Source organism: Sylvia atricapilla, chromosome 5 (genome assembly GCF_009819655.1).
Source record: "Sylvia atricapilla isolate bSylAtr1 chromosome 5, bSylAtr1.pri, whole genome shotgun sequence".
Classification (NCBI taxonomy): Eukaryota; Metazoa; Chordata; class Aves; order Passeriformes; family Sylviidae; genus Sylvia; species Sylvia atricapilla.
The window spans coordinates 58,037,042-58,056,932 of record NC_089144.1 but is presented as its reverse complement, the minus strand read 5'-3'; the positions used below and the strand labels follow the sequence as shown (position 1 = coordinate 58,056,932).

The window sequence follows — 19,891 nt, the reverse complement described above, 5'->3', positions numbered from 1 at the left end:
AAGGCAGTGAGAGATCAGCTTTGGTGGGTGCCTGGTGTCCAGGCAGGGGCAACCCACTGCAGCACAGAAGTCACGTGCAACCACAAGTGACTTCTGCACAACAGGCATTTAAAATCTCTGACATACTTGTGGAATGTACGTACATTCCTCATGTTTAGAAGTGAGGATTGCAGTAAAAGTTTATTGGTTACTGCACAGGCATTTTTGCTCTGGAAGACATGATGCAAAAATACTATTGATTACTGGCAGAGAGTACAGACAGTACGAACTTTCTAACAAAGTCTTGTTATCAAAAATACACTGTTTCATCACATGTGCTGACACAAATTTTGACAAAATCTTTGACAGGGAAATTGATAAAGTCTAAAGCATATTCTCTCTTGCCACTTCCAGAGGAAAAGGGGAGAGCTGAGCAGAAAAACAGACAGTTTTGATCTGACAATAAACATTGTGAGATAAATCCACCCTGCAAAAATAATCACAAGGTTTTTTGTTGTTGTTGTTGTACTGAACAATAATTCCAATGTAAGTCTTGAAACAAAAGTCTTTTTCTTCTTTTTGTTACGCTGCTTTTGTCAGTCAATCTTTATAAACTCAGACTGTATTTTGATAAGCTTTTCTTGTGTTATGGATAAATACAAATCAGCATAGCAAAGGTGCACAGGTGTTTCAATTTTTTTTTGTCTGATAGTTCCTTCTTACAGCAAATCTATCATACTAGCAAAATCTATCGTATGTTTGGACTGGAGACACTGCAGGTTTTTTTATTCAGTAGATGAGAAAAAGTAGCAGTTTTTCAAGGGACATTTTCCATGTGTTCTCTTTATATATCCTTGAAGAACGCATTAATGTAAATTACATGGATGAGTTTTCAAGTTAGAACTTGTTTAGCAGATAGGACAGATTTATTTCAAAATCAGATAATGGATCTGCTATAAACTAGATTTTGATTGTAATGAAATCAGAGAAAGAAAATTATTAACAGTGGTATTTAAAAACTTAGACTGATCAAGTTACACTAGAATCACCACGTATTATCATCATTATAATTCAGTTTATAAATCATGAAGTTGAATCAGAGATGCGACATCACTTGCCAGAAGTTACAGTGCATTCAAGCAGTGCTGAAAACTGCAATCATTAGTTCTGAGTCTGGGTTACAGCTCCCTGCAGCATAACTATCTCAAATTTATAACTGCTGCCAATTAGACCAGGTAAGTTGCAAAACACTAAATGAGCAAGCTCATTATTAGACTCACCAATACCAGTCCAAAGTAATCCATCCCTTTGGCTCACAAAATACGGATGAATCCTTACAAGCCAAGGTACTTCCATACCTGACTTGAAGCACAAAGTGCTTTGCTTGGCTTGCTCATTTCCATACCATAACTTGTCAGCAATGGGAGAGGATGGCCCGAGCCAAACCACCCGTTACTTGTAAGTGCACAGAGATTTCTTCTGTTACCTTTACAAGACAGAACTGTAGCAGGCTCTCTCCTCTTTCAGCCTCCTTGCATCACAGGGTGTGTGTAGCAACACCTAAATGTTGGAATTCTAGAAACTTCGATTTTAAGATTTTAGTATATGGTAATATATGGGGCAAGAGGGAGGATTTTGGGCATTATCTAAGTCTTTCTTCTTCACCTTCTTCCTTCTTCTTCTTGGGTTTGGGTGGTTTTCTGTAACTAGTTAGTAAAGTCCGCATTGCAGACTTCAAGTGGTTAGTTATTGGTTTTAAAGTAAAAATAATTTAGGTGGCATTTCACAACTGGATGGATTGTCCTTGAAAAGACCTTGTAGAGATAGAGAGGTACTCCATTTTGCACCTTGTTAACTAGAGGTACTGCAGAACTCACAGCTTGTGAGACTGTAATATAGATAAGAGTTAATAAACCTCTAAGTCTGAACGCAAACTTCATCTCTCGTGCTATTAATCCCGAGCTTGGCAGAAAAAGAAGCCAGAACCATCACGCCAAAGCTTTTATAATCAAGTTCAACTTGCCTCCACATTCTGACACGTTCCGGGCGCCCGCCACTCCCTGGCCATCGTTACTGGGGCAAGGCTCACAGGTGAGTTGGCCTTCTGTGTCCTGGTATGTTCCTGGCGAGCACGGAACGCACTGATTGTGCTCCCCGCTATAAAAGGTGCCCGTGCTGCAGGTAACTGAGGAGACAAAAGGGGAGCCTACGTCAAGATGTTCACTTTGATCACATTAGTTGCCCTAATATCGAATATTTAGAGAAGGTGGATGTCTTTGGCCCCAGGATTATGGTGGCACATGTTTTGCATATGTTAGTCCAGGATCCTCACCTGATGTAAACCGACCCATCTCCATGGTGGTTTGGGACAAGTTCTATCAGGGTGAGGTCCTGCTTACTATTGCTGACACTTACTTGTTATTGAATACCTATTATTAGTAGATATTTAGAATAGAGACTCAATAAAGAAAAGGCCTTGTCAAGCCTCTAAAGGGGGGAAATGATGCCTTAAGTTTTAGCTTTCACGTTTTTCAGAATCTGTGCTGCCTAGAGGTGTAGTTCTGAGCCTCATATAAAGTGCTAGTAAGGTCTCTTCACAGTAGGTAGACAAAACAAATCCTTTTCCTATTGAAGACCAAGGACAACAAGTACAAGTTTCAGGCCCAAAAGCATAAACAATGGTGAACTGAAGAGAGAAACAAGAAGGATGAGACCTCACAATCTGAGGCTGTGGTTGGACAATTGGGCTCTAATATGCAAATTGACCAAAATTTATAAAAGTATAGAACCTCCTGACAGATGGTCCATTTTGTGACCTTTCCAAGTCCACCCTGGGTGTTGTCCTGGTCAGGCTTTTGCTCCACCCAAGGTGTATTATAAAGGCCTTTCAATAAATATCTACTTTATTCTCTAGCTCTGTCCAGTCTCAGGTCAGCCTCCCCAAGGTGTCACTGTTGTTTAAACTATTAAATGGCTTTATAATGCACTCAGGTCTTTATCACACGTGTGTTGTTAATAAAGCTGGGTGCAGCCTTAAAACAGAATCTTGCAGCTTATTAAAGCAGTGCTGCATAAAGTGTGGGAAGTGTGAGCTTTTACTTTACACCAGGTGCAGTTATGAGTTGGTTTTATGGCAGATGACTCCAAATAGTCTGTCCCCTGAGATCAGATCTAGAGATTTCTCCATGGGCAATGTATCCCCTATAATAATTTCTCTTGCCACTCAAATACCCCAACTGTACAGCGTCTTAAATACAGGTATGAATACACATGCTTTTCTTGCTTCAACAGGGCACATAACTGCATTGCACATTTTTCTGTGCTGTATAGGGGTGGTTAAAATGTCTGAGTTTCTAAATACTGATTGCAACAGCCTTTCAAATACAGTTTCTAAATCACTGTTCTCATATGATGACAACTACCTCTGAACCCACTCACTGGAAGCACCTATCAGATGTGACTTCTTTTGACTTGTAAATCACTTTATATCTGAAAAGCTGGAAAAATAGATATCCTGATTTTGAAAAGATGTCTGTAAGTAATTAGAAAGCTTGCAGTGCTGAGAACTGCCATTAATAAATTTGCACTAGCACACTGTCCCTGGCAAAGCACTAGAGCCTGATAACATGGGAAAAGGCTTAAAGAAATTACGTATTTTACATAAAATAGATTTTCTATTTTTTTTCACTGGACCTCTTAAGCATTAAATATAACATATCCATGGATCACAGATTATTTGGTAGAAGGCGAATGACACTTGTGATATAAAAGTAAATATATAGCACCTAGGCAAACATCACATTATTGTCTTACAGTATTGTAAGTATATTTTGATAGGATGGAAGCAACTGGGAACTAACTGTCGACATTATCTTGGGGCAGGTTTTGACACCTACCACCTGACAGCACAGGAGTCTATCCATATTTAATACTTTGGTTTTCCTACAACCATATAATGAATTTCCTTCAGAATCTTATGAACCATCCATAGTCCATGCGTATATGTGCCAATCATTAAATTCTAAATCATTATCTCAGAGATTTCCTCCCTGGTTCCTCTTGGAAAAGGTAATTTTAGACTGCTTGTTTTGGGGAATATAACTGAATATTCGAGCTGTTTGGACTTACCACATTTTCCATCCTGCAGTACTTGCCCTGTACTGCATGCTTCATGCCCTTCAGTAGCTTTAGCTGGCTTCTGAGCCACTTCATATTCTGTCCCAGAAAACTGAATGTAAAATTGCTGTTTATTAATAGATTTCCTCAATGTTTTGATTGCAGTTTGCAGCTTCTGCTCCATCCTTTTCCGAACACAGTCAATGTTACAGGTGTCTAGATGGGAAATGATAACAAAACTAGAAGCAATTGAGATTCATGTTTAAAAGAGGTGCTTAACAAAAAGCTTAGCCTGCACTGCACTATGACACCTCTGTTTCTTTCACTGCCTTGTCCATATAAATTGAAGCAGCAGCTCACTGTATTCAAGATCAGACCTTTCAAAGGGACAGGACAGTATCCATGGAACAGTTCTATGGCGTGCAAATGCAGCTAAGAGCATTTGCAGAAAGCAAATGCAGAAAGCATCAATCCCAATGTGTTCTCTTTTCAGGTGTGTGCTCAGTCTGCCACCATTAATGTTCCCGAATTTTCTCTGCCCACGCTTTTCTCAGTTGATTAGGAACTCCTGCCACTTCCCTGACCAAAACACCTTTGTGTTAGTGACAAAAAGAAAAGGGCTTTCAGGCACAACTACTGTTTGAGTCACTTGGCTAATGAGGTGCTCCTCAAGGTTAAGAAATCTGCCTTTGAGGACTGACATCTTTATAGGATTCAGTTCACATTTTCTTTGGCTGGAATTTATAACATAATATTCCATCTAGTTTACAACTTGAGGCAATTAGTTTTATTCTGAAGTTTGGTAAGAAGACGTGAATTTTTCACCTGTGTAATAAAACTGTCTGACTCACAGACTAAATATTCAGCAACTTACATTCTGGAGGATATTTTTGCCATCATTTTTGCAGAACTTCTACCTAATCTTTATGTTCCCTGTACATCGATTAGCACTTCTGCTGTTTAAAGAAATCAGACTGGATTAAAGCACATGACTTAACTCAAGGCCTTGAGGGAATTTTGATGCAGGTTCAATTTCTGTTCCTTTGGCTTAATTTCATCCCTGGCTCTCTTCAATTAAATCTCTGAAACTTTGAGTTTGGAAAGGCTGTTGAATGAGGCTTGTGCAAAAATGTGTTTACTGGCAGCTTGATGAAATAGCATCAAAGAGATTTTAACAACACACTGAGGAACTAAATTCTGATTTCTCTCCACAGACCAGTCTTTCACAAACCTGAGACTTCTTCAGACTTCATCTCCACTTCAAACTCTGCAGTGATATGGGACACTTCTTTTGATGGTGACTTGCGGCCTCGGCGTTTTTTCTTGGAGGAGTCACACTTGAGATTGACAAAGGTCACCTGGCAGTTGTCTGTGCAGGGGAACTGACCTCCTTTGCATAAGAGAAGCAACACAGAAAGAATCAGGTAGCCAAGTAGCAAGTGACAGGCTAACAAGTGGTGTCTCACTGGGTAATCATGAATGCAGTGACAGGCTTCATAACATTTCCTGTGTGCTGTCCTCCTTCTCTGGGCACTGCTGAGTTTGCTCCTTCTGCTAGTGAATGCAGAAGGCAAAAGCACAGTCTGGTGATGCTCAGCTGCACAGTGGTGCCTCCAACACCTAAAACTGCCCAGCCCTTTTCTGCATAAGGACTAGAAAGTTCTTTACAGAAATTATTTTAAACCAGCAAATATTATAAACTAAATCTGATGTCTAAACAAAGCAGAGGGTCAATTTCATAAATCTATGAGAATGCCAGGCCTGGGCCTTTAAAAACTATCAGTGGGTATTCCATCTCTTTTCGAAGTGACAATCATCAGATAGCAAAGGCTTTAAAAGGCTTTGATTGTGAGGTTATGAAAATATATTGGAAGGTTTTATCTGAGCAGGAACTGTAGTTTGGACTACAATTGGTGATGGACTTTCCAGGTCAGGGAAGAGAGAGATATTTGTAGCACTCAAGGCACCAGAAGGATTTCATTCCAAGGGTGTGGTTGTCTGATGTAATCTTACTGTTAGACTCAGGTTCAGATGACGTTAACAAACAAAAGCAAAGCAAGCAAAGGACAAGGAAATTCATCCAAGAAACACATTCCCATAGTGATTGGATGGACCAAAAAATTCAACTTCTATGACTTTAAAAATGAGTCTGATAATCACAACTTATCCACAGGGTAAGCATCTTGATGACAAGATTTAAGTCAATACTTGTAAAATTAGAGATAAAAATGTGTAGATTGCAGGGTAAAGATGAAACATGAGTCTAAATTTTAAAAATGAAATGTTTAAATCATTCGCTTTTTTAAAAGAATGGCTATTTTTACTCTTCTCTGTTTAGGGCTCATGTAAGATGTCTCACTCACTAGTGAAAGTGGTTGTAAGACAAATTCACAACAGAGAATGCATCACCAGTAAATGTTTGGTATAAGCTGCAAAGTTGCTTTAAGCAGCAATATAACTTTTTTAATACCACATTTCTGTTAATTACATCTAAATCTTATAAATATGTTTTCTAACATTGTAACTACTCGCTCTTTTATAACAAAAGGTCTAGGGCTGTGTAACATCAGATTTTCATAATAACCTTCTCTCTTAGGGGTTGTCTTTGGTGCTACAATAGGTTACTAATCCAGCACACACCAAACAAAAAATAGCTTTTGTTTTCTTTTAAAAACCTCATTTGGGAAAACCAAACCAAAACGACACTGTTTCACAAAACCTCGCATTAGTCATAGCTTTTTGTCTCAGTGTATACCTGCCACTGTCAAGGCCAGAAAAAGGATTAGCTTAGTTCCCAGTTCACGTACTTTTGAACAAAGTTTTTTCAAAGCAACTGGTGAGATTTTCAGCACCAAATTGCAAATCCAAGGCAATGTTCAGCCAGAGTGGGAACCATGGCCTGAACTTAAATTCAGACCAAATATGAAAATCATTGATTTTTTTCCTATCTGCAGTGTGAAAACAAAGCATGCAAATGAACAAACAAACAAAATAAAGTGCTGTTTATACGCTGGAGGAATCCACCTACCTGAAACAGCCTGCTTCCCAGAATCTTTTGTTTTTTCTTTGCTCCGAGGCCGTAAATGGCATTTTGCATCTTTGATTTTAAAACGAGCTTTCTGCTTGATTGGAGGGGCTAGGGAATCTGTTGATGTAAAGTAAAAAAAGCTACTATTGGGATGGAAATGAAACAAGAGCTGGAACTAATTTTTAAATACAGAATCAAAAGCTTTCTTGTGACTTAGAAAAGAGGCAGCCCAAGAATTACACAGCTTGTACAAGGGGGTCCATTTCCACAAGTTCATTTTTTAAAATAAGTACCTACCCTTGGGCCCACACAGACCAATGAATGTGCTAGTACCACACTTGCTCTGCATGTCTTCTCAGATTTTGGGTGAATTTGTCTTTTACTATGAGAAAGATTATTTTCTATCTTTTTTTTTTTCTGGACTCTCTGACTGTGAATTCCTATGTTACTTGTAGTTCTCCTCCTGCTAGTGCCAGTAAGATTAATTTAGTGGAGCTCTGCTGTTGGCAATTGAAAACCATCCAGAGGAGCTGCCTCTCTTGCAGTCTGTGGCTTGCAAGCTCTATCCCTCAGCTTTAAACCCAAGACAGGTTTCACAGTCTTGTTTTAAAGGCTGTTAAACAGTCATGCTATGAGTAGGAAATGGAGCTGCTAGCTGATTTCCTCACAAAGTCCGTGGAGGAAAAGACTGGCCTGGCTGTCACCTGCCAGCTGCTGTGGGCTGCCTGCTGGCCCTGCAGAAGGTGGAGGGCTGGTCCCAGGTGATGCCACAGCGTGGCTGGGTCCCTCTTTCCTTGGTAGGGCTTTGCTGTAGCAGGACTTTAGAGGTGGCCTGATCCTGTGCCACAAGCAGACACATCAGCTGCCAGGCTGTGTCACTCCACAGCCCTGTACCTCCTAGCATATCACAAATATATATGAAATACATGGCTGGAGAACTGAAAAATGGGAGAGAAGTACAGCAGCTATTTGTAAGGTGGGCTGACTCTTCCTACTGCTGGATATTGTTTCAGCTGTTTCTACTTTTGCCAGGCTTCAAGGTGGTGGTTTTTTGGTTTTTGGTTTGTTTTTTTTAATGCTGTCAGCTTTCATAAACATTTGAAATGTCCCTGCAAAAACAGTCCAGCCATTTTTGAGAGAAAGATGAATGAAATGCAGTATTTTCTCACAGAAGTCTCAGAACCTTTTCATGGGGGGATAACCTTTTATCCCTGCACTAGGAGAGTCTGTGCTCGTGTGGAAGGGCTTTGCAGGTAAGGGCTGGGACCTGCCCTTGTGCTACTGCTGGGTCCCTCTGGCTCACTCCTGAGTCTGTGAAAAAGTCCCATTTTGATATTCTCACCATTGCCTTGTTAGACTATGGAAAGCAAGTAATTCTCAATATTTGTCCTTATTGAACATATCTCAAACCTGGAGCACTCCCACACTGACCCACCAACACAACACTACAGCTCCACACACCCCACCCTCAAGGAGAGGCTGCAGAAAAGGAGTGTGTGCATAAGGAAACACTGGCTACCTTTGATGCCCAAAGATTTTTGCTTTTTATTAATTTCCAATAGATTTGTAGCTTTGTAGACTGTTTATACATGGTTATATAACTCCTGGTCATTTGCCTACCCTTTCTCTTAGATTTTAGAATAATAACCTAAGCCTCCTAACACATACTTGGCAATCTGTTTAGCCTTATTCTTAAGAAAAGAATTCCTGACAAGGACATCTTATTTTCTACCAGAACTTAAGACACATAACAAGAGAATAAGGCAAAGAAGCTCCAAGGGGGCTGACCACGGCTGGGCTACTGGGGTAACTGATTTCCTATTGGATGTCCCAGCCAGATATACTAATTAATTAACCTTATAGAATGATAGAAATCCTGTACCACACATGCACAGGGCCATATTTCGTGCACCTCAAGGCTTTCCCTTGAAGAATTGCTTTTTTTATCTTACCACTTTATTGCAAGAATGATGTTTTTATCTTACCACTTTAACTCTGTAGCAAGGTTTTCCCTTTTGTTGTTAGGTAACACCTTAACCCTTGGCCTTACCAAATGAGCAGCCTGATGTCTTGCAATGCCCCGAGGTTCATCCCCTCCCTCCCTGGGCTCAGGAAAGGGAGACAAGCAGGGCAGCACCCACCTGAGCAGCTGGGCAGGGTGGAGTTGCGCCTGGGCTGTGCCTTGCCGTGCTGCATGGGGACACCGCAGCTCAGTGTGTAGCTGTTCTCCGAGTCTGGGGGACAGAACACAGTCAGCACATGGGCAGCAGCCTCACAGAGCACCTGCTTGAGGCTAAAACTTCTCAGTGCTGCTAAACTAGACACTTTAAGAGCTGAACTTGGATTTTAAGTGGCTGAAATACTTTGCTAAACGCTTCAACACTTCACAGTGTTGAAAAGGTTTGTTTCTTCCAGCACCGAAATGATAAATTTCATAAGTGATTTGGCACAAGGTTAGCTGTGCACAAGTTTAAAATATTTTGTGTTTGTCCTTTGTCCATGGCAAAGTCCTTTGCTTTGATCATCCCTGTAATTTAGAAAATAAACGATGTACTTTCATAATAATTCATAATTCATAAAAAAGCTTCAGGCTCCAACAGAACTTACTGGCAGAAATAGAAATGGTGTACTTACAACCAAACAGTATCTACATATTACAGAGATAAAACTGTCTCCCAGTGCTTACAGATTACAGAAATGCACAGTTCCAGTAATCTCTGCTAAACTGGAAATAAAATGTAAATAAAATATTAGCTCAGCTGTATATAATGCCAAGTCTAAACGTGAAAAGTAGACACTCGAAAAGAATCCTGTGCCAGAAGATCTATGAAAAAGCAGTAGCAATCCCCGCCTCCTTCCCTGCAAAACTGTGAAGATGAAAACTAAAAGTAGCAAGTGATAAAAAAGGAGGGAGGGGAACAAAATGCCCAATTTTTGATAAATTATACCCATCTAGACTGAGAGACACATCCACCTTATCCAGGATGGTGCATAAAAAATTGTTATATATTGAATTGCTGTGACAAAAGGGAGGGCAAGAATGAACAGTTGCTTTCAGTGAATTCCTGTTACTTTTTAATACAAACTTTTTGTTAGAATTTTCCCACTCTTGCAACTGACATCTCAAATTAAACAACGAAGGATCAAACTTCTCATGTGTAGTTGACAATCAGTTCTTCTTGATTTAATTTATAATGAAGTTTTGCTCATTTACTGTTGTCTATAACAAAAAATGAATGCAAGAATCATGAAAACATTAACAGAGAAAAGTCAACAAGTGACATCCTAGACATAAGAGGACAAATACTTTATACGAACCTGGAACAAAAAGAGTATTGGATGGGCATGACAGGAAGCAGCTCTCTATGCCTCCTGTTTTACTGCATACTAGCTGAGCCTTGGGAGCTGGTTTAGCATTTGGGAGACATTTCACCATCTCTGAGGAGAACAAGATAAATAAATGTAAAACAATCGGACACTGCCCAACCCAGAACCTTGTGTGCACACTTGGGTACAATGGTGAGAAAAGGCAGGAATTGGTAAAACCCAGAATGACAGAAATATTTCTGAAACAAGCACATATTAAGGGAGAGCATCTGTATTGGGATGTTGAGCTTGTACCTGAAAATTAAAATCCATCACATTTTTAGATCTAAACTCTAGATCAATTTTTCTCTCCTATCCTCCACTAGGGGATCTTCGTTATGAACACAATTCTGTGTGCACATCTTGATCTCAGAAGCCACAGGTAACACTAATCACTTGAAATGTCCTTTCTCTCATTTGGAGGCACAGCTCTTTGATCTTACAGACCAACTACACACTGCACAGTGGTCTGTTTACTTAGATGACCACTAAAATTGTATTTTTTAATTCTCTAACTCCCACTGACTTTTTAACTTCAGCTCCATGCTCTAGCTTCTGGAGCTAGAAGACTTCCTAGCCAGGCAGATGTGAGGCAGGAGATGCTAGGATGGAGATGGATAGTCCTGCTGGCCCTTTCACACACTGCTGAAAAGCCCCAAACAGTGCAGGGACTCTGTGACACCCACAGAGATCACAGAGTCATTTCTCATCAGTGCCTACAGCAGGAGCTGCACTGCAGCTCATGTAAAGGAAAAATGCAGCTTCTCCTCTTGGCTTCGTGGCAGGATGCAGACAGAGCATCCTGAAGGTCTCACAAGTGACTCTTCATACTTGGGTAAGGGAGTGCTTGTGTTTCAGCTGAAAACACATAAAGTTGTAGTTAATTTTGGGAGCAGTCTCTGTGCTTCACCCTGAGAAGATGGCATGACACCGATAATCATTAACCTGCATTCATTTTAATTTGCCATCCTTTTGGACTGATGAACTACTTAAGTAGATCTTTTCCCCCACAAATGACAAGGTTCATTCTTGGCTGCAGCTGGCACATGCCATCACAAGCCTCACTGCTTCCCTTCTTTCCCCAGAGGGTTCCCCTCTGCACTGACTGCTGACCAAGTGCAGCTGGGCACCTCTTCAAGCAGCTTTTTCACACCGCAGCAGCTACTTAGACCTCAGCTATGTGGCTTTGGGCAGTTTTATCCTCAGCCCCATAGAAATGCTGTTTCAGGTACATGAATTGTCTCCAACTGTTTCTTGCTACTTCTTCCAAACTCACTCACCTTACAAGACAGGATTGGCTGACATTTGTTTTTCTCACTGCTGACTGTGATACTGTAAATGTCATTTTTCCTACCTGTCAGCTCACCAGCAGACCACACTGAGGCAGGGGCTGCTTCTGACACCAAAGCTGTAGCAGCTAGACTGGTTTGGGTGTACCAGGGCTTGGGAAAAGCCCAGTAAAGCCATCATGAAACCAAACAGCTCCAAAGCAGTAGCTGGAATGAGTGTTGCCTGACTTGGCTTGAGTGCAGAGGAAGAGTCCCAGCAGCCTCCAGCTGGTTTGTATTCCCGGCCTCACTGGTCATTAAATATAAATATATACAAGTCCCATAAACATGTCTGATGTTCACATCTCAGATATGGGAATAATTATCCTCCACTTATCTCCCTCCTAAGTCTTCTTTCTTGCTCTGGTGATGTTTTTAAAGAAACTATTTCCTTGGACTGGGGAGGCAACAAAGCACAAAGTGCCATTGCTGAGCAAAAGAAGGTTTTGTTAGTGCAAATGTCTCCAAATCACGTGGCATTCAGGATCACTAAATATAATTCTTCCACTTTTTACTGTGCTTTTGTAACAATTTAAAATATAGTTTCCTCTCCCAAATATTGGCAATAAAGGCAGGCGATCAGCAGGGAGGTGATGTTAATTTAAAGCCTCTCTGAAGTCACCAAACACTAGAGTGTGTATCAATAGACAAGGGTGTTCTATTTCCAACTTCTAGCTGAGCATTATAAATAATCAGGAGTAATTTACAACCAGGAAAATATTTTCAATACAGCCTCTTACCAATCTTAGTAGGCTGAGAGGGAATATAGCACAAGTAGTCTAACTTCATATCAGATCTCCAAAAATTTTAGTCCCAGCAGCTAACTTACAAAATCCTTCCCAGATGAATAACTGGTATTATGGAATAACTCACAGTGAGCTATTTCTTGCTGCCACAATGCTTAGTTCTCTACGTAGCAGGGAAGGTTATAGACAAGTAAGCAGGGAAGTGAAGCACTTAATTGTGCTAAGGAAGAACACAGAGGCAGAGGCTGGAATTCAGTTTGAGGCTCTCACTCCCCACCCCACCTTGGTTATAAAGTATCCATGTAAAAAATGCCACAACTGCATGATCACATCAGGCCAGTGCAGTGCTCTCTACTCCAGATTAAACAGTGCTTTCTCTCCATGCAGAGATTCCCTGAAGGGAGATCCCCCTTTGTCTTCTGTCTTGCTCCCAGTTAGGTATTAGGCATCATCCCCAAATGTGCCTATGAGAAGTTATTTGTGGTTAAGAACTTTGGTGATGAAAACCCCTAAGTATGCCATTGAAAAACCCTAAGTATGCCATTGAAAAACCAGAATTAAAGTCTCACAGAAAATACTATGGCTGTAGCCATGGCCGAGATTTGCTGTGCTTCAAATAAGATTCAGAAAAAGAAGTAATCTATTTAAAGGTTACAGAAATTCAGGTCTGCCACAAAGTGGCACTAGCAGCAAGTGCCAAATTTTTCTAGTCTCAGGATTTGTGCTCACTGATTAATGCTTTTGACACAGCTAGTGTCAGTACTTTATATGAAGCAGGAGACCTTTAGAGAGAATTTGAAAAATTGGGGTATGGTTCTGTGAATGTAGGTGTTATGTCCTACCATGTCCTACATGTAAACAATAAAATATTTTGAAAATTCTAAATTTGTGTTAGAAGTAAGAGTTATAGCTGACATTACAGAGATGGGGAGAGGGCAAATTAAGGAAAAAAGTATAAAATACTTAAGATAATAATAACATTCAGATTTCTGTGAATGGATTCATAAATTTAAAAAGACATTCCACACAAATAAAATCCAACATATTGCTCATTCATTAATCGACTTGCAGTTGTATCCTAGCCCATGGAGCTCCACAGGATCAGGTGTCATCTGAGTTTATAAAATTAATTTGGGGATCTAGATCGTGAAAATGCAGCCTTTCTCAGACAAAACCATGGGCTTTTGCACCCTCCTGGAGAACGGGAGCCTCACCACAGTCACCTCTGAGTCACACTTCACACTTACCAACACAGTCCTTTTTATTCCAGTGCAGTTTCTTTCCAGGTGGGCAAACACACTCATAGCTCCCCATGGTGTTAAGACACCCAAAGTCACAGCTACCATTGCTGATGCTGCATTCATCAATATCTGAAAAGATATTTCAAGTTGTGAAGAGTCTTAACCATGTGTACACACATATACTGTGCACTAAGACATGATTTGCATAAGGAAACCAATTTCTATTGTATCTTTTACATTTGAGTCCATATAAATATTTAAAATATTTATAAAACTATAAACATATAGTCCATAAAGAGAAACAGTGCCAAACAACTTCAATGCACACTACATGTATTTGTCCTTAAACTGTACAGCATTTGATACAGTTTACTTGCCAGGACCAGTTACACTGAAATTCTTGGAAGTACTCACAAGATACAAAACATGCGTGAAAGTCTCTGAAGCATCTGAACAATAATGCATTATATAGAAAAATGGCATAAACCTCTGTGAGATTACATCACTTCTGCAAAAGAAGGAGATAAATTCTCCACAATGATTCCCAGAGTTTCTTTTAGAAGTTCAGGTGAAGGAGGAAATGATGCTTTTGAAAGAAACTAGGTAGTTGAAGTGTAGTTTAGACTTCTACTCCTCAAATAAAAATAAAAGGTAAAGCTTGCAAGAAGATGAAGAAATTATTGTATGTGTTATCACTGATATTCCACAGAAAATCTTTCAACTTCTGATACGTTAGAAAAGTATTTAGCTAGTATGAGGTGTATCCTTTTTAGTCCATGCATTCAGCATTCATACACTCATTCTAACAAGGTCAATCTTCATCTCCTCTCTTCCCACCACCAGAAAGAACATTTATTTATTTAATGAGCTGAAATGACACCAAATCAAAAGGAGATACACAGAATTGCTAATGATCTGGCTCACAGGTAGACCTCAAAATTAAGTGTGCAAGGACTAAAATTAATGACAGGCCTAAGTGGCAAAACTTGGGGCCTGGACAAGTCTGAATTCAGAGTTGTGATTTTGTATCTGCTCATAATGGAAAAAAGCAGGTTTGGATCTGGTATTTTTTTGCTCCAAGTTCAGCACTGATTATTTCCAGTTACAGTTTCAGTCCTTCTTCAGTCTTACTGAAAAGACTGAAGCTGAACTGAGGCTGAAGGGTATTTAAAGACTGAGGCAGAACCCCAAACTTTGAGGCTTTCTCTAAATTAGTACATTAGGTCATTAAGGAATTAACAGTGAAACTGAAGATCAGTCTCTCCACACCTCACATAACACAGGTCCCAAAAACTTTCAGACTCTGAATTTGCTTTCCCAATTGCTTTCAAGTGGAGTCTGTTCCCAAATTGCTTTCTCTGGTGGACTCTTATTCTCTTATTCTCTTCCTCTCTTCTCTGCCTCTACTTTTACCATGAATTCATGTGATACTTCTCCATAAAACAGAGACCAGCATACACCTCCTACACCCGTCCCCCCAAAAATAAGCCATGCAGGGATACCATTAGCAGTATCTCATGCTGACATTACAAAATCAGGTGAACTCAGCCTTCAGAAGTGAGGAGTCAGCATCTGTTTCTGCTACATCAGCTGAACCTCTAATTTTGTCATCATGGTAATGCTGCACTTCAAAAATATCCCTCTCCTAGATAATGAAACATTACAGCACCAATTCTTTCAAGTCATACCAAAAAGGCTGAAAGCAGGTACCCAGAAGATGGGAGGAAGATCCACCACAGCCTTCTGTTAAGCATTTCACAGTCTATGTCACAGACTAGTAAATGCCAACAGAGCCAAAATACATAAACTTTGCAAAACTGACATCTTTCCCCTATTCTCTTTGTTGCCTATCATATGAACTCTCCCTACAGCTGTGAGTAACCTCACTCTTGTGGAAGTTCTGATCAAAAAATGGTGGGATACTGGTTTTCACTGATGTTTCTCTCTTGGGAATGCTTCAGCAAATCTGAGATACTGAAATTTTAGTCACACCCAGCTCATGATACTTTAAGTTTATTTTAATTTTACATCTTTATCATCTTGAGTTATAAAACCTTAATCTAAAAGAATGTGTGCGGCTCTGTAAACAGTTCACAAAGCAAACACACATGTAAGCAAAACTCAGTTTCCAAACCTCCACAGTGTGTCAGTCCGTACAAGGTGTAGCCTTTGTGGCAGAGACACTCAAAGCTTCCAGGGTAGTTGATACAGGTGTGGTCACAGGTCCGTTCAAAGGAACACTCATCTATATCTGAATTAATAGAAAAAGCATTAGGAAATTAGATTTAATCAGGTTACACTGAATGACTGGACTTTCTCACTGAGTTGCAACGTCTTGTTACTGATAAAGTATCATTTACTGTCCCACGTAAAATCTGAATAAAACATCATTCTCATTCCTCTAGTGCCTTTTAAAGAAAATACTTACAGGTACATGAAGAAGGACAAGAAGAGGTAATTTGGTAAAACCCGATGAAGATTGTATTACGTACGTTCCCCATTAGATGGCAACCTTTAACTTCTGATCACAGTGACCCAGCAGGGCCGGGCGAGTATGGAGCTTTTGGGGAAGTTAGTGGTACAATGGGAAAAAGGTTTAGGTTGAACCAAGCAATTCCCTCTTCCACTGACCAATATGCTGACATCTTGCCCACCAGGACAGGGAGTTGCCCCCAGACTTCTGCTCTGCCTTACAAGACTGTACACACTTGCAGAGGTTAAGCAAAACACTGCTGGAGAATAAACTATCATAAGGAATGGACAGGCTGCACCTAGCAGAAAATACTAGTCCAAAGCCCACATTCTACCGAACTCAAGAGAATATGACCTCTTCCCCTTAAAAAAATTAGGCATTTCTAAATATCACTGCTCAGCCATGTGAAACCCTGGCTTACACAGCTCTTCCATCCAGCAGGCCATGAAAAAAGCAACCAAGAGCACATTGCTTCCAGGACAGTACAAAGGCTTTGCTGAGCAGGTGCTATGGAGGTTCATTTGACAGCAGTCCTGACAGAATGGACTTGCTGAAAATATTAAAGGTGCCTTAAACAGCAGTCTGTGCAAAATAACACTTTTGAGTTAATTTTATCTTTTTTTTTTTTTTTTTTTTTTTTTTTTTTTTTATAATTCTCTTCAGTGATTATTTTTTCTGCCTATTGGTGAGAAAATTGAATACAAGGACTTTATTTGAAAGTGCTCATTTCAACAAATTACATTCCTCCAATGTTCCTGAGTTATAAATGAATGGAATAGTATTCCTATGACAGTTTCCACCCTTTCTAGAGCTACTTTTTAAGAACAAAACCTGAACAACACCATTACAAAATATAACTTAGACTTTCATATTGTATGCTTGGAAAGCCTACAATATGAAAAAAACTTGAAAACTCACCCTACTCCAGGGTATATTCTACCCAATTTCTATATTTAAGTATTATTTACACAGTTTTGACGTTTAATGAAACATTCTAAGTCTTATTCTGTTATTATAAATGCAAATACTTACCTTCTAGAACTATAAAATGAAAATTTCCTGTATGTGTACACAAACCCAAATCTGTGTGAGATTTTATGCAGAAATTTAGAACTACACAAACAGCTATATTTTATATGACCTCAAACTTTAAATGTTTCAAAACATTTACACAAAAGATAATTCACAATGTGGGAAGCAACTGTTCAGGCAAATGCATAACATAAAATGAAATAAACATGAAGAACAGAAATCTGTGCTATCCAGTTTTATGTATGCATCATAATCACTTTCTATGATCAAGTCACAAAAACATGACAACTGAGATTTTTCTCTTTCTTACATCTATTTAATTTTTAATGCATTTTAAATCCATTTAAAAATATCATCATTTGAGTTCTGAAAGTAATTTCTTTTAAAGTTTTTCTTTATATTCTTGGAAATGTGCAGCTTTTGAATACACCTAAATGGCAAACTGTTTCAGCTTTCTCTAGATAAATACACAAAGTAAAATCATTTGGGAATGAACACTGCTGCTATGGTTTAAAGGACTTCTAATGCTTAAGAAGCCAAATCATACATCATGGTTTCATTCATGTGTAACCTCGTTCACTATGTGGAATTGTGAGGAATTTACAAAAGCAGTTCATTTTCTGGCCTCTGACTTACCTTGGGAGTCTCTTTTTCAAAACCAATTTTGTATTTCTCAACAGTGATCTTATCCTGCACTAGTTTAGTCCATAGTGTTTATGCACTGCTTTCACATGCAGCACCTTGTGCATATATGGCTTATTTTTCTTCACATTAAGGAGGATGCGCTTCCCCCTTTGCCTGTGGAAGAACAGTCTTGCCTGGTGACGTGACCACTGCCGGCCAAGTAGCAGGCACTCAGGATGGCCAAATGCATTTCTACTTCATAGCTTTTTCACCCTTTAAGCCTCTCATCCCCCTTCCTGCTGCTGCTTTCAGAAATTCAGTCTGTTGAATTCAGCATCCTGCTCTGGCTGCTGGAACAAGGGAAGCCCCCATGCAGGTTCCCCTGGCTGAGCCTCAGTCTCGGCTGCTCCTGCCTGAGGGAGGCAGGGAGGGACCCAGCTTTCTGCAGAGCCCTGTCTGCACAGTCACCAGCCCCCTGAGGAATTCAGCACTTGTCATAGAAAAGGCAAAAATATGCACCACACACTCTTCATTACAAGAAACTGGTGGTGTGATACAGGATGCTGAAATCCTCTCTGTTTTGTGTTTGTTTCAGAGCACTCTGAAATCTGTGCTCTGGATGCTGTCATCCCTGGGCTCCCAGGAACTTTGAAGCTGGCCCTCACACCTCTGTGGCGCTTCACAACACCTCTCCATCTTTAGCCTGGAAGGATGTGCTTAATTCCCACCACCCTCATGACACAGGTGTATCTCACAAGACGCCACAGAGTTGGGAATTTGACCTTCACAGTCCCGGGTTTCAAATCCTGCTTTACCACAACAATGGGGAACAAATGTAGGTATCTAAACCCTGTCTCCTCTGTACAGGCAACACTACAATATCTGGTAGCCTCATCTACTGAAAGGAAGTAAAAAAATACAAAAGCAGAGATGTAGCAGGTTACAGTCTTGCCCCCACCCCCAGGTACACATTCAAACATGGAAACAATTTTGTATTGTGTTGTTCTGAATTTTCCCCCTCCTATATCCCAAAATAAATACTTATAAATTAACCTCCTGGGTCTGAGGTGCTCTTAAAATAATGTAAAGATGTTTGAAGATGAGAAGTCAAAATGTTTTGAGGAACTGCGGTGTAAAACTTCATCTTAAGGTTAAAGTTTGCACTCTGGTTTTGGTTGTATTTGGCATAAATTCGCATGTAGCCCAAGCTGTCTGTGAACATTCCAGACCTGCTAATGCACTTACCGGACATCAAACACATTTTTTTTTTTTTTTACTTTCACTTAGCCAAAAATTCATGCCATATTCACCACTGCAATCAGCATAGGTGACTGTGTCATTTCAGCATATTAAGAGGTGTCTTCACAGCTGAACTGTTTGAAGCTTGCAGGGACTACAGGGCTAAACTCACTGCTGGTAGCACATGATTAGTTTCCTGTTGGCTTTTTTAGGAATACTAATAACACACATAAAATCTTAAGAAAGGAGCTCCCTGCTTCACAGCAGACCCAGCTGAAGTGCCAAATTCAGGGGTTGGAGCAGGTGACCTCCAAAGGTCCCTTCCAAGCTCCACCACGGAGCCCTGGGCACAGTGTTCCATGGGCACACTGGCAGTGCCAAACTTCTCTTTATGGTGTCCTGTGCTGCTGACAGCTCTCCTTCCAGTCCCTGTTTCCATGACATCAAGGCATCATCTCAGGCTGAATAAAGTCTAATATCTCTTCCAGCAATCCATGTTCTCACCTCCAAAGAGGATGTTTGAACAGAGGAAGCACTCCTTATTTTTTCCCTAGAAGGGATTCAACTGGAAGAGATTGTTCAATAGTTTAGTAAAAGAGCTGGATTTCCCCGGGGTTTTAAGGGAAGCAATTTTTGGCAGTGGTGGCCATGCTTGATAATATTAGTTTGGCTAGGTTCCTACTATTTCAAGTCAGCATTTGGATTTTATTGCTGATTTT

The 19,891-nt window shown here is 40.1% G+C and overlaps 1 protein-coding gene across 1 annotated transcript in view; it reads right to left on the bottom strand.

Moving 5' to 3' along the window:
• SCUBE1 (signal peptide, CUB domain and EGF like domain containing 1) overlaps nt 1-19,891 on the bottom strand; it is a 190,510-nt gene that overhangs the window by 10,824 nt on the left and 159,795 nt on the right. The window contains exons 10-17 of the mRNA XM_066319599.1: nt 15,939-16,055; nt 13,811-13,933; nt 10,442-10,561; nt 9,265-9,357; nt 7,124-7,240; nt 5,327-5,485; nt 4,108-4,311; nt 2,003-2,164 (exon numbers count right to left, since the gene is read on the bottom strand). Of these exons, the coding sequence (XP_066175696.1) occupies nt 2,003-2,164; nt 4,108-4,311; nt 5,327-5,485; nt 7,124-7,240; nt 9,265-9,357; nt 10,442-10,561; nt 13,811-13,933; nt 15,939-16,055 (1,095 nt within the window). The remainder of the gene's footprint in view (nt 1-2,002; nt 2,165-4,107; nt 4,312-5,326; nt 5,486-7,123; nt 7,241-9,264; nt 9,358-10,441; nt 10,562-13,810; nt 13,934-15,938; nt 16,056-19,891) is intronic.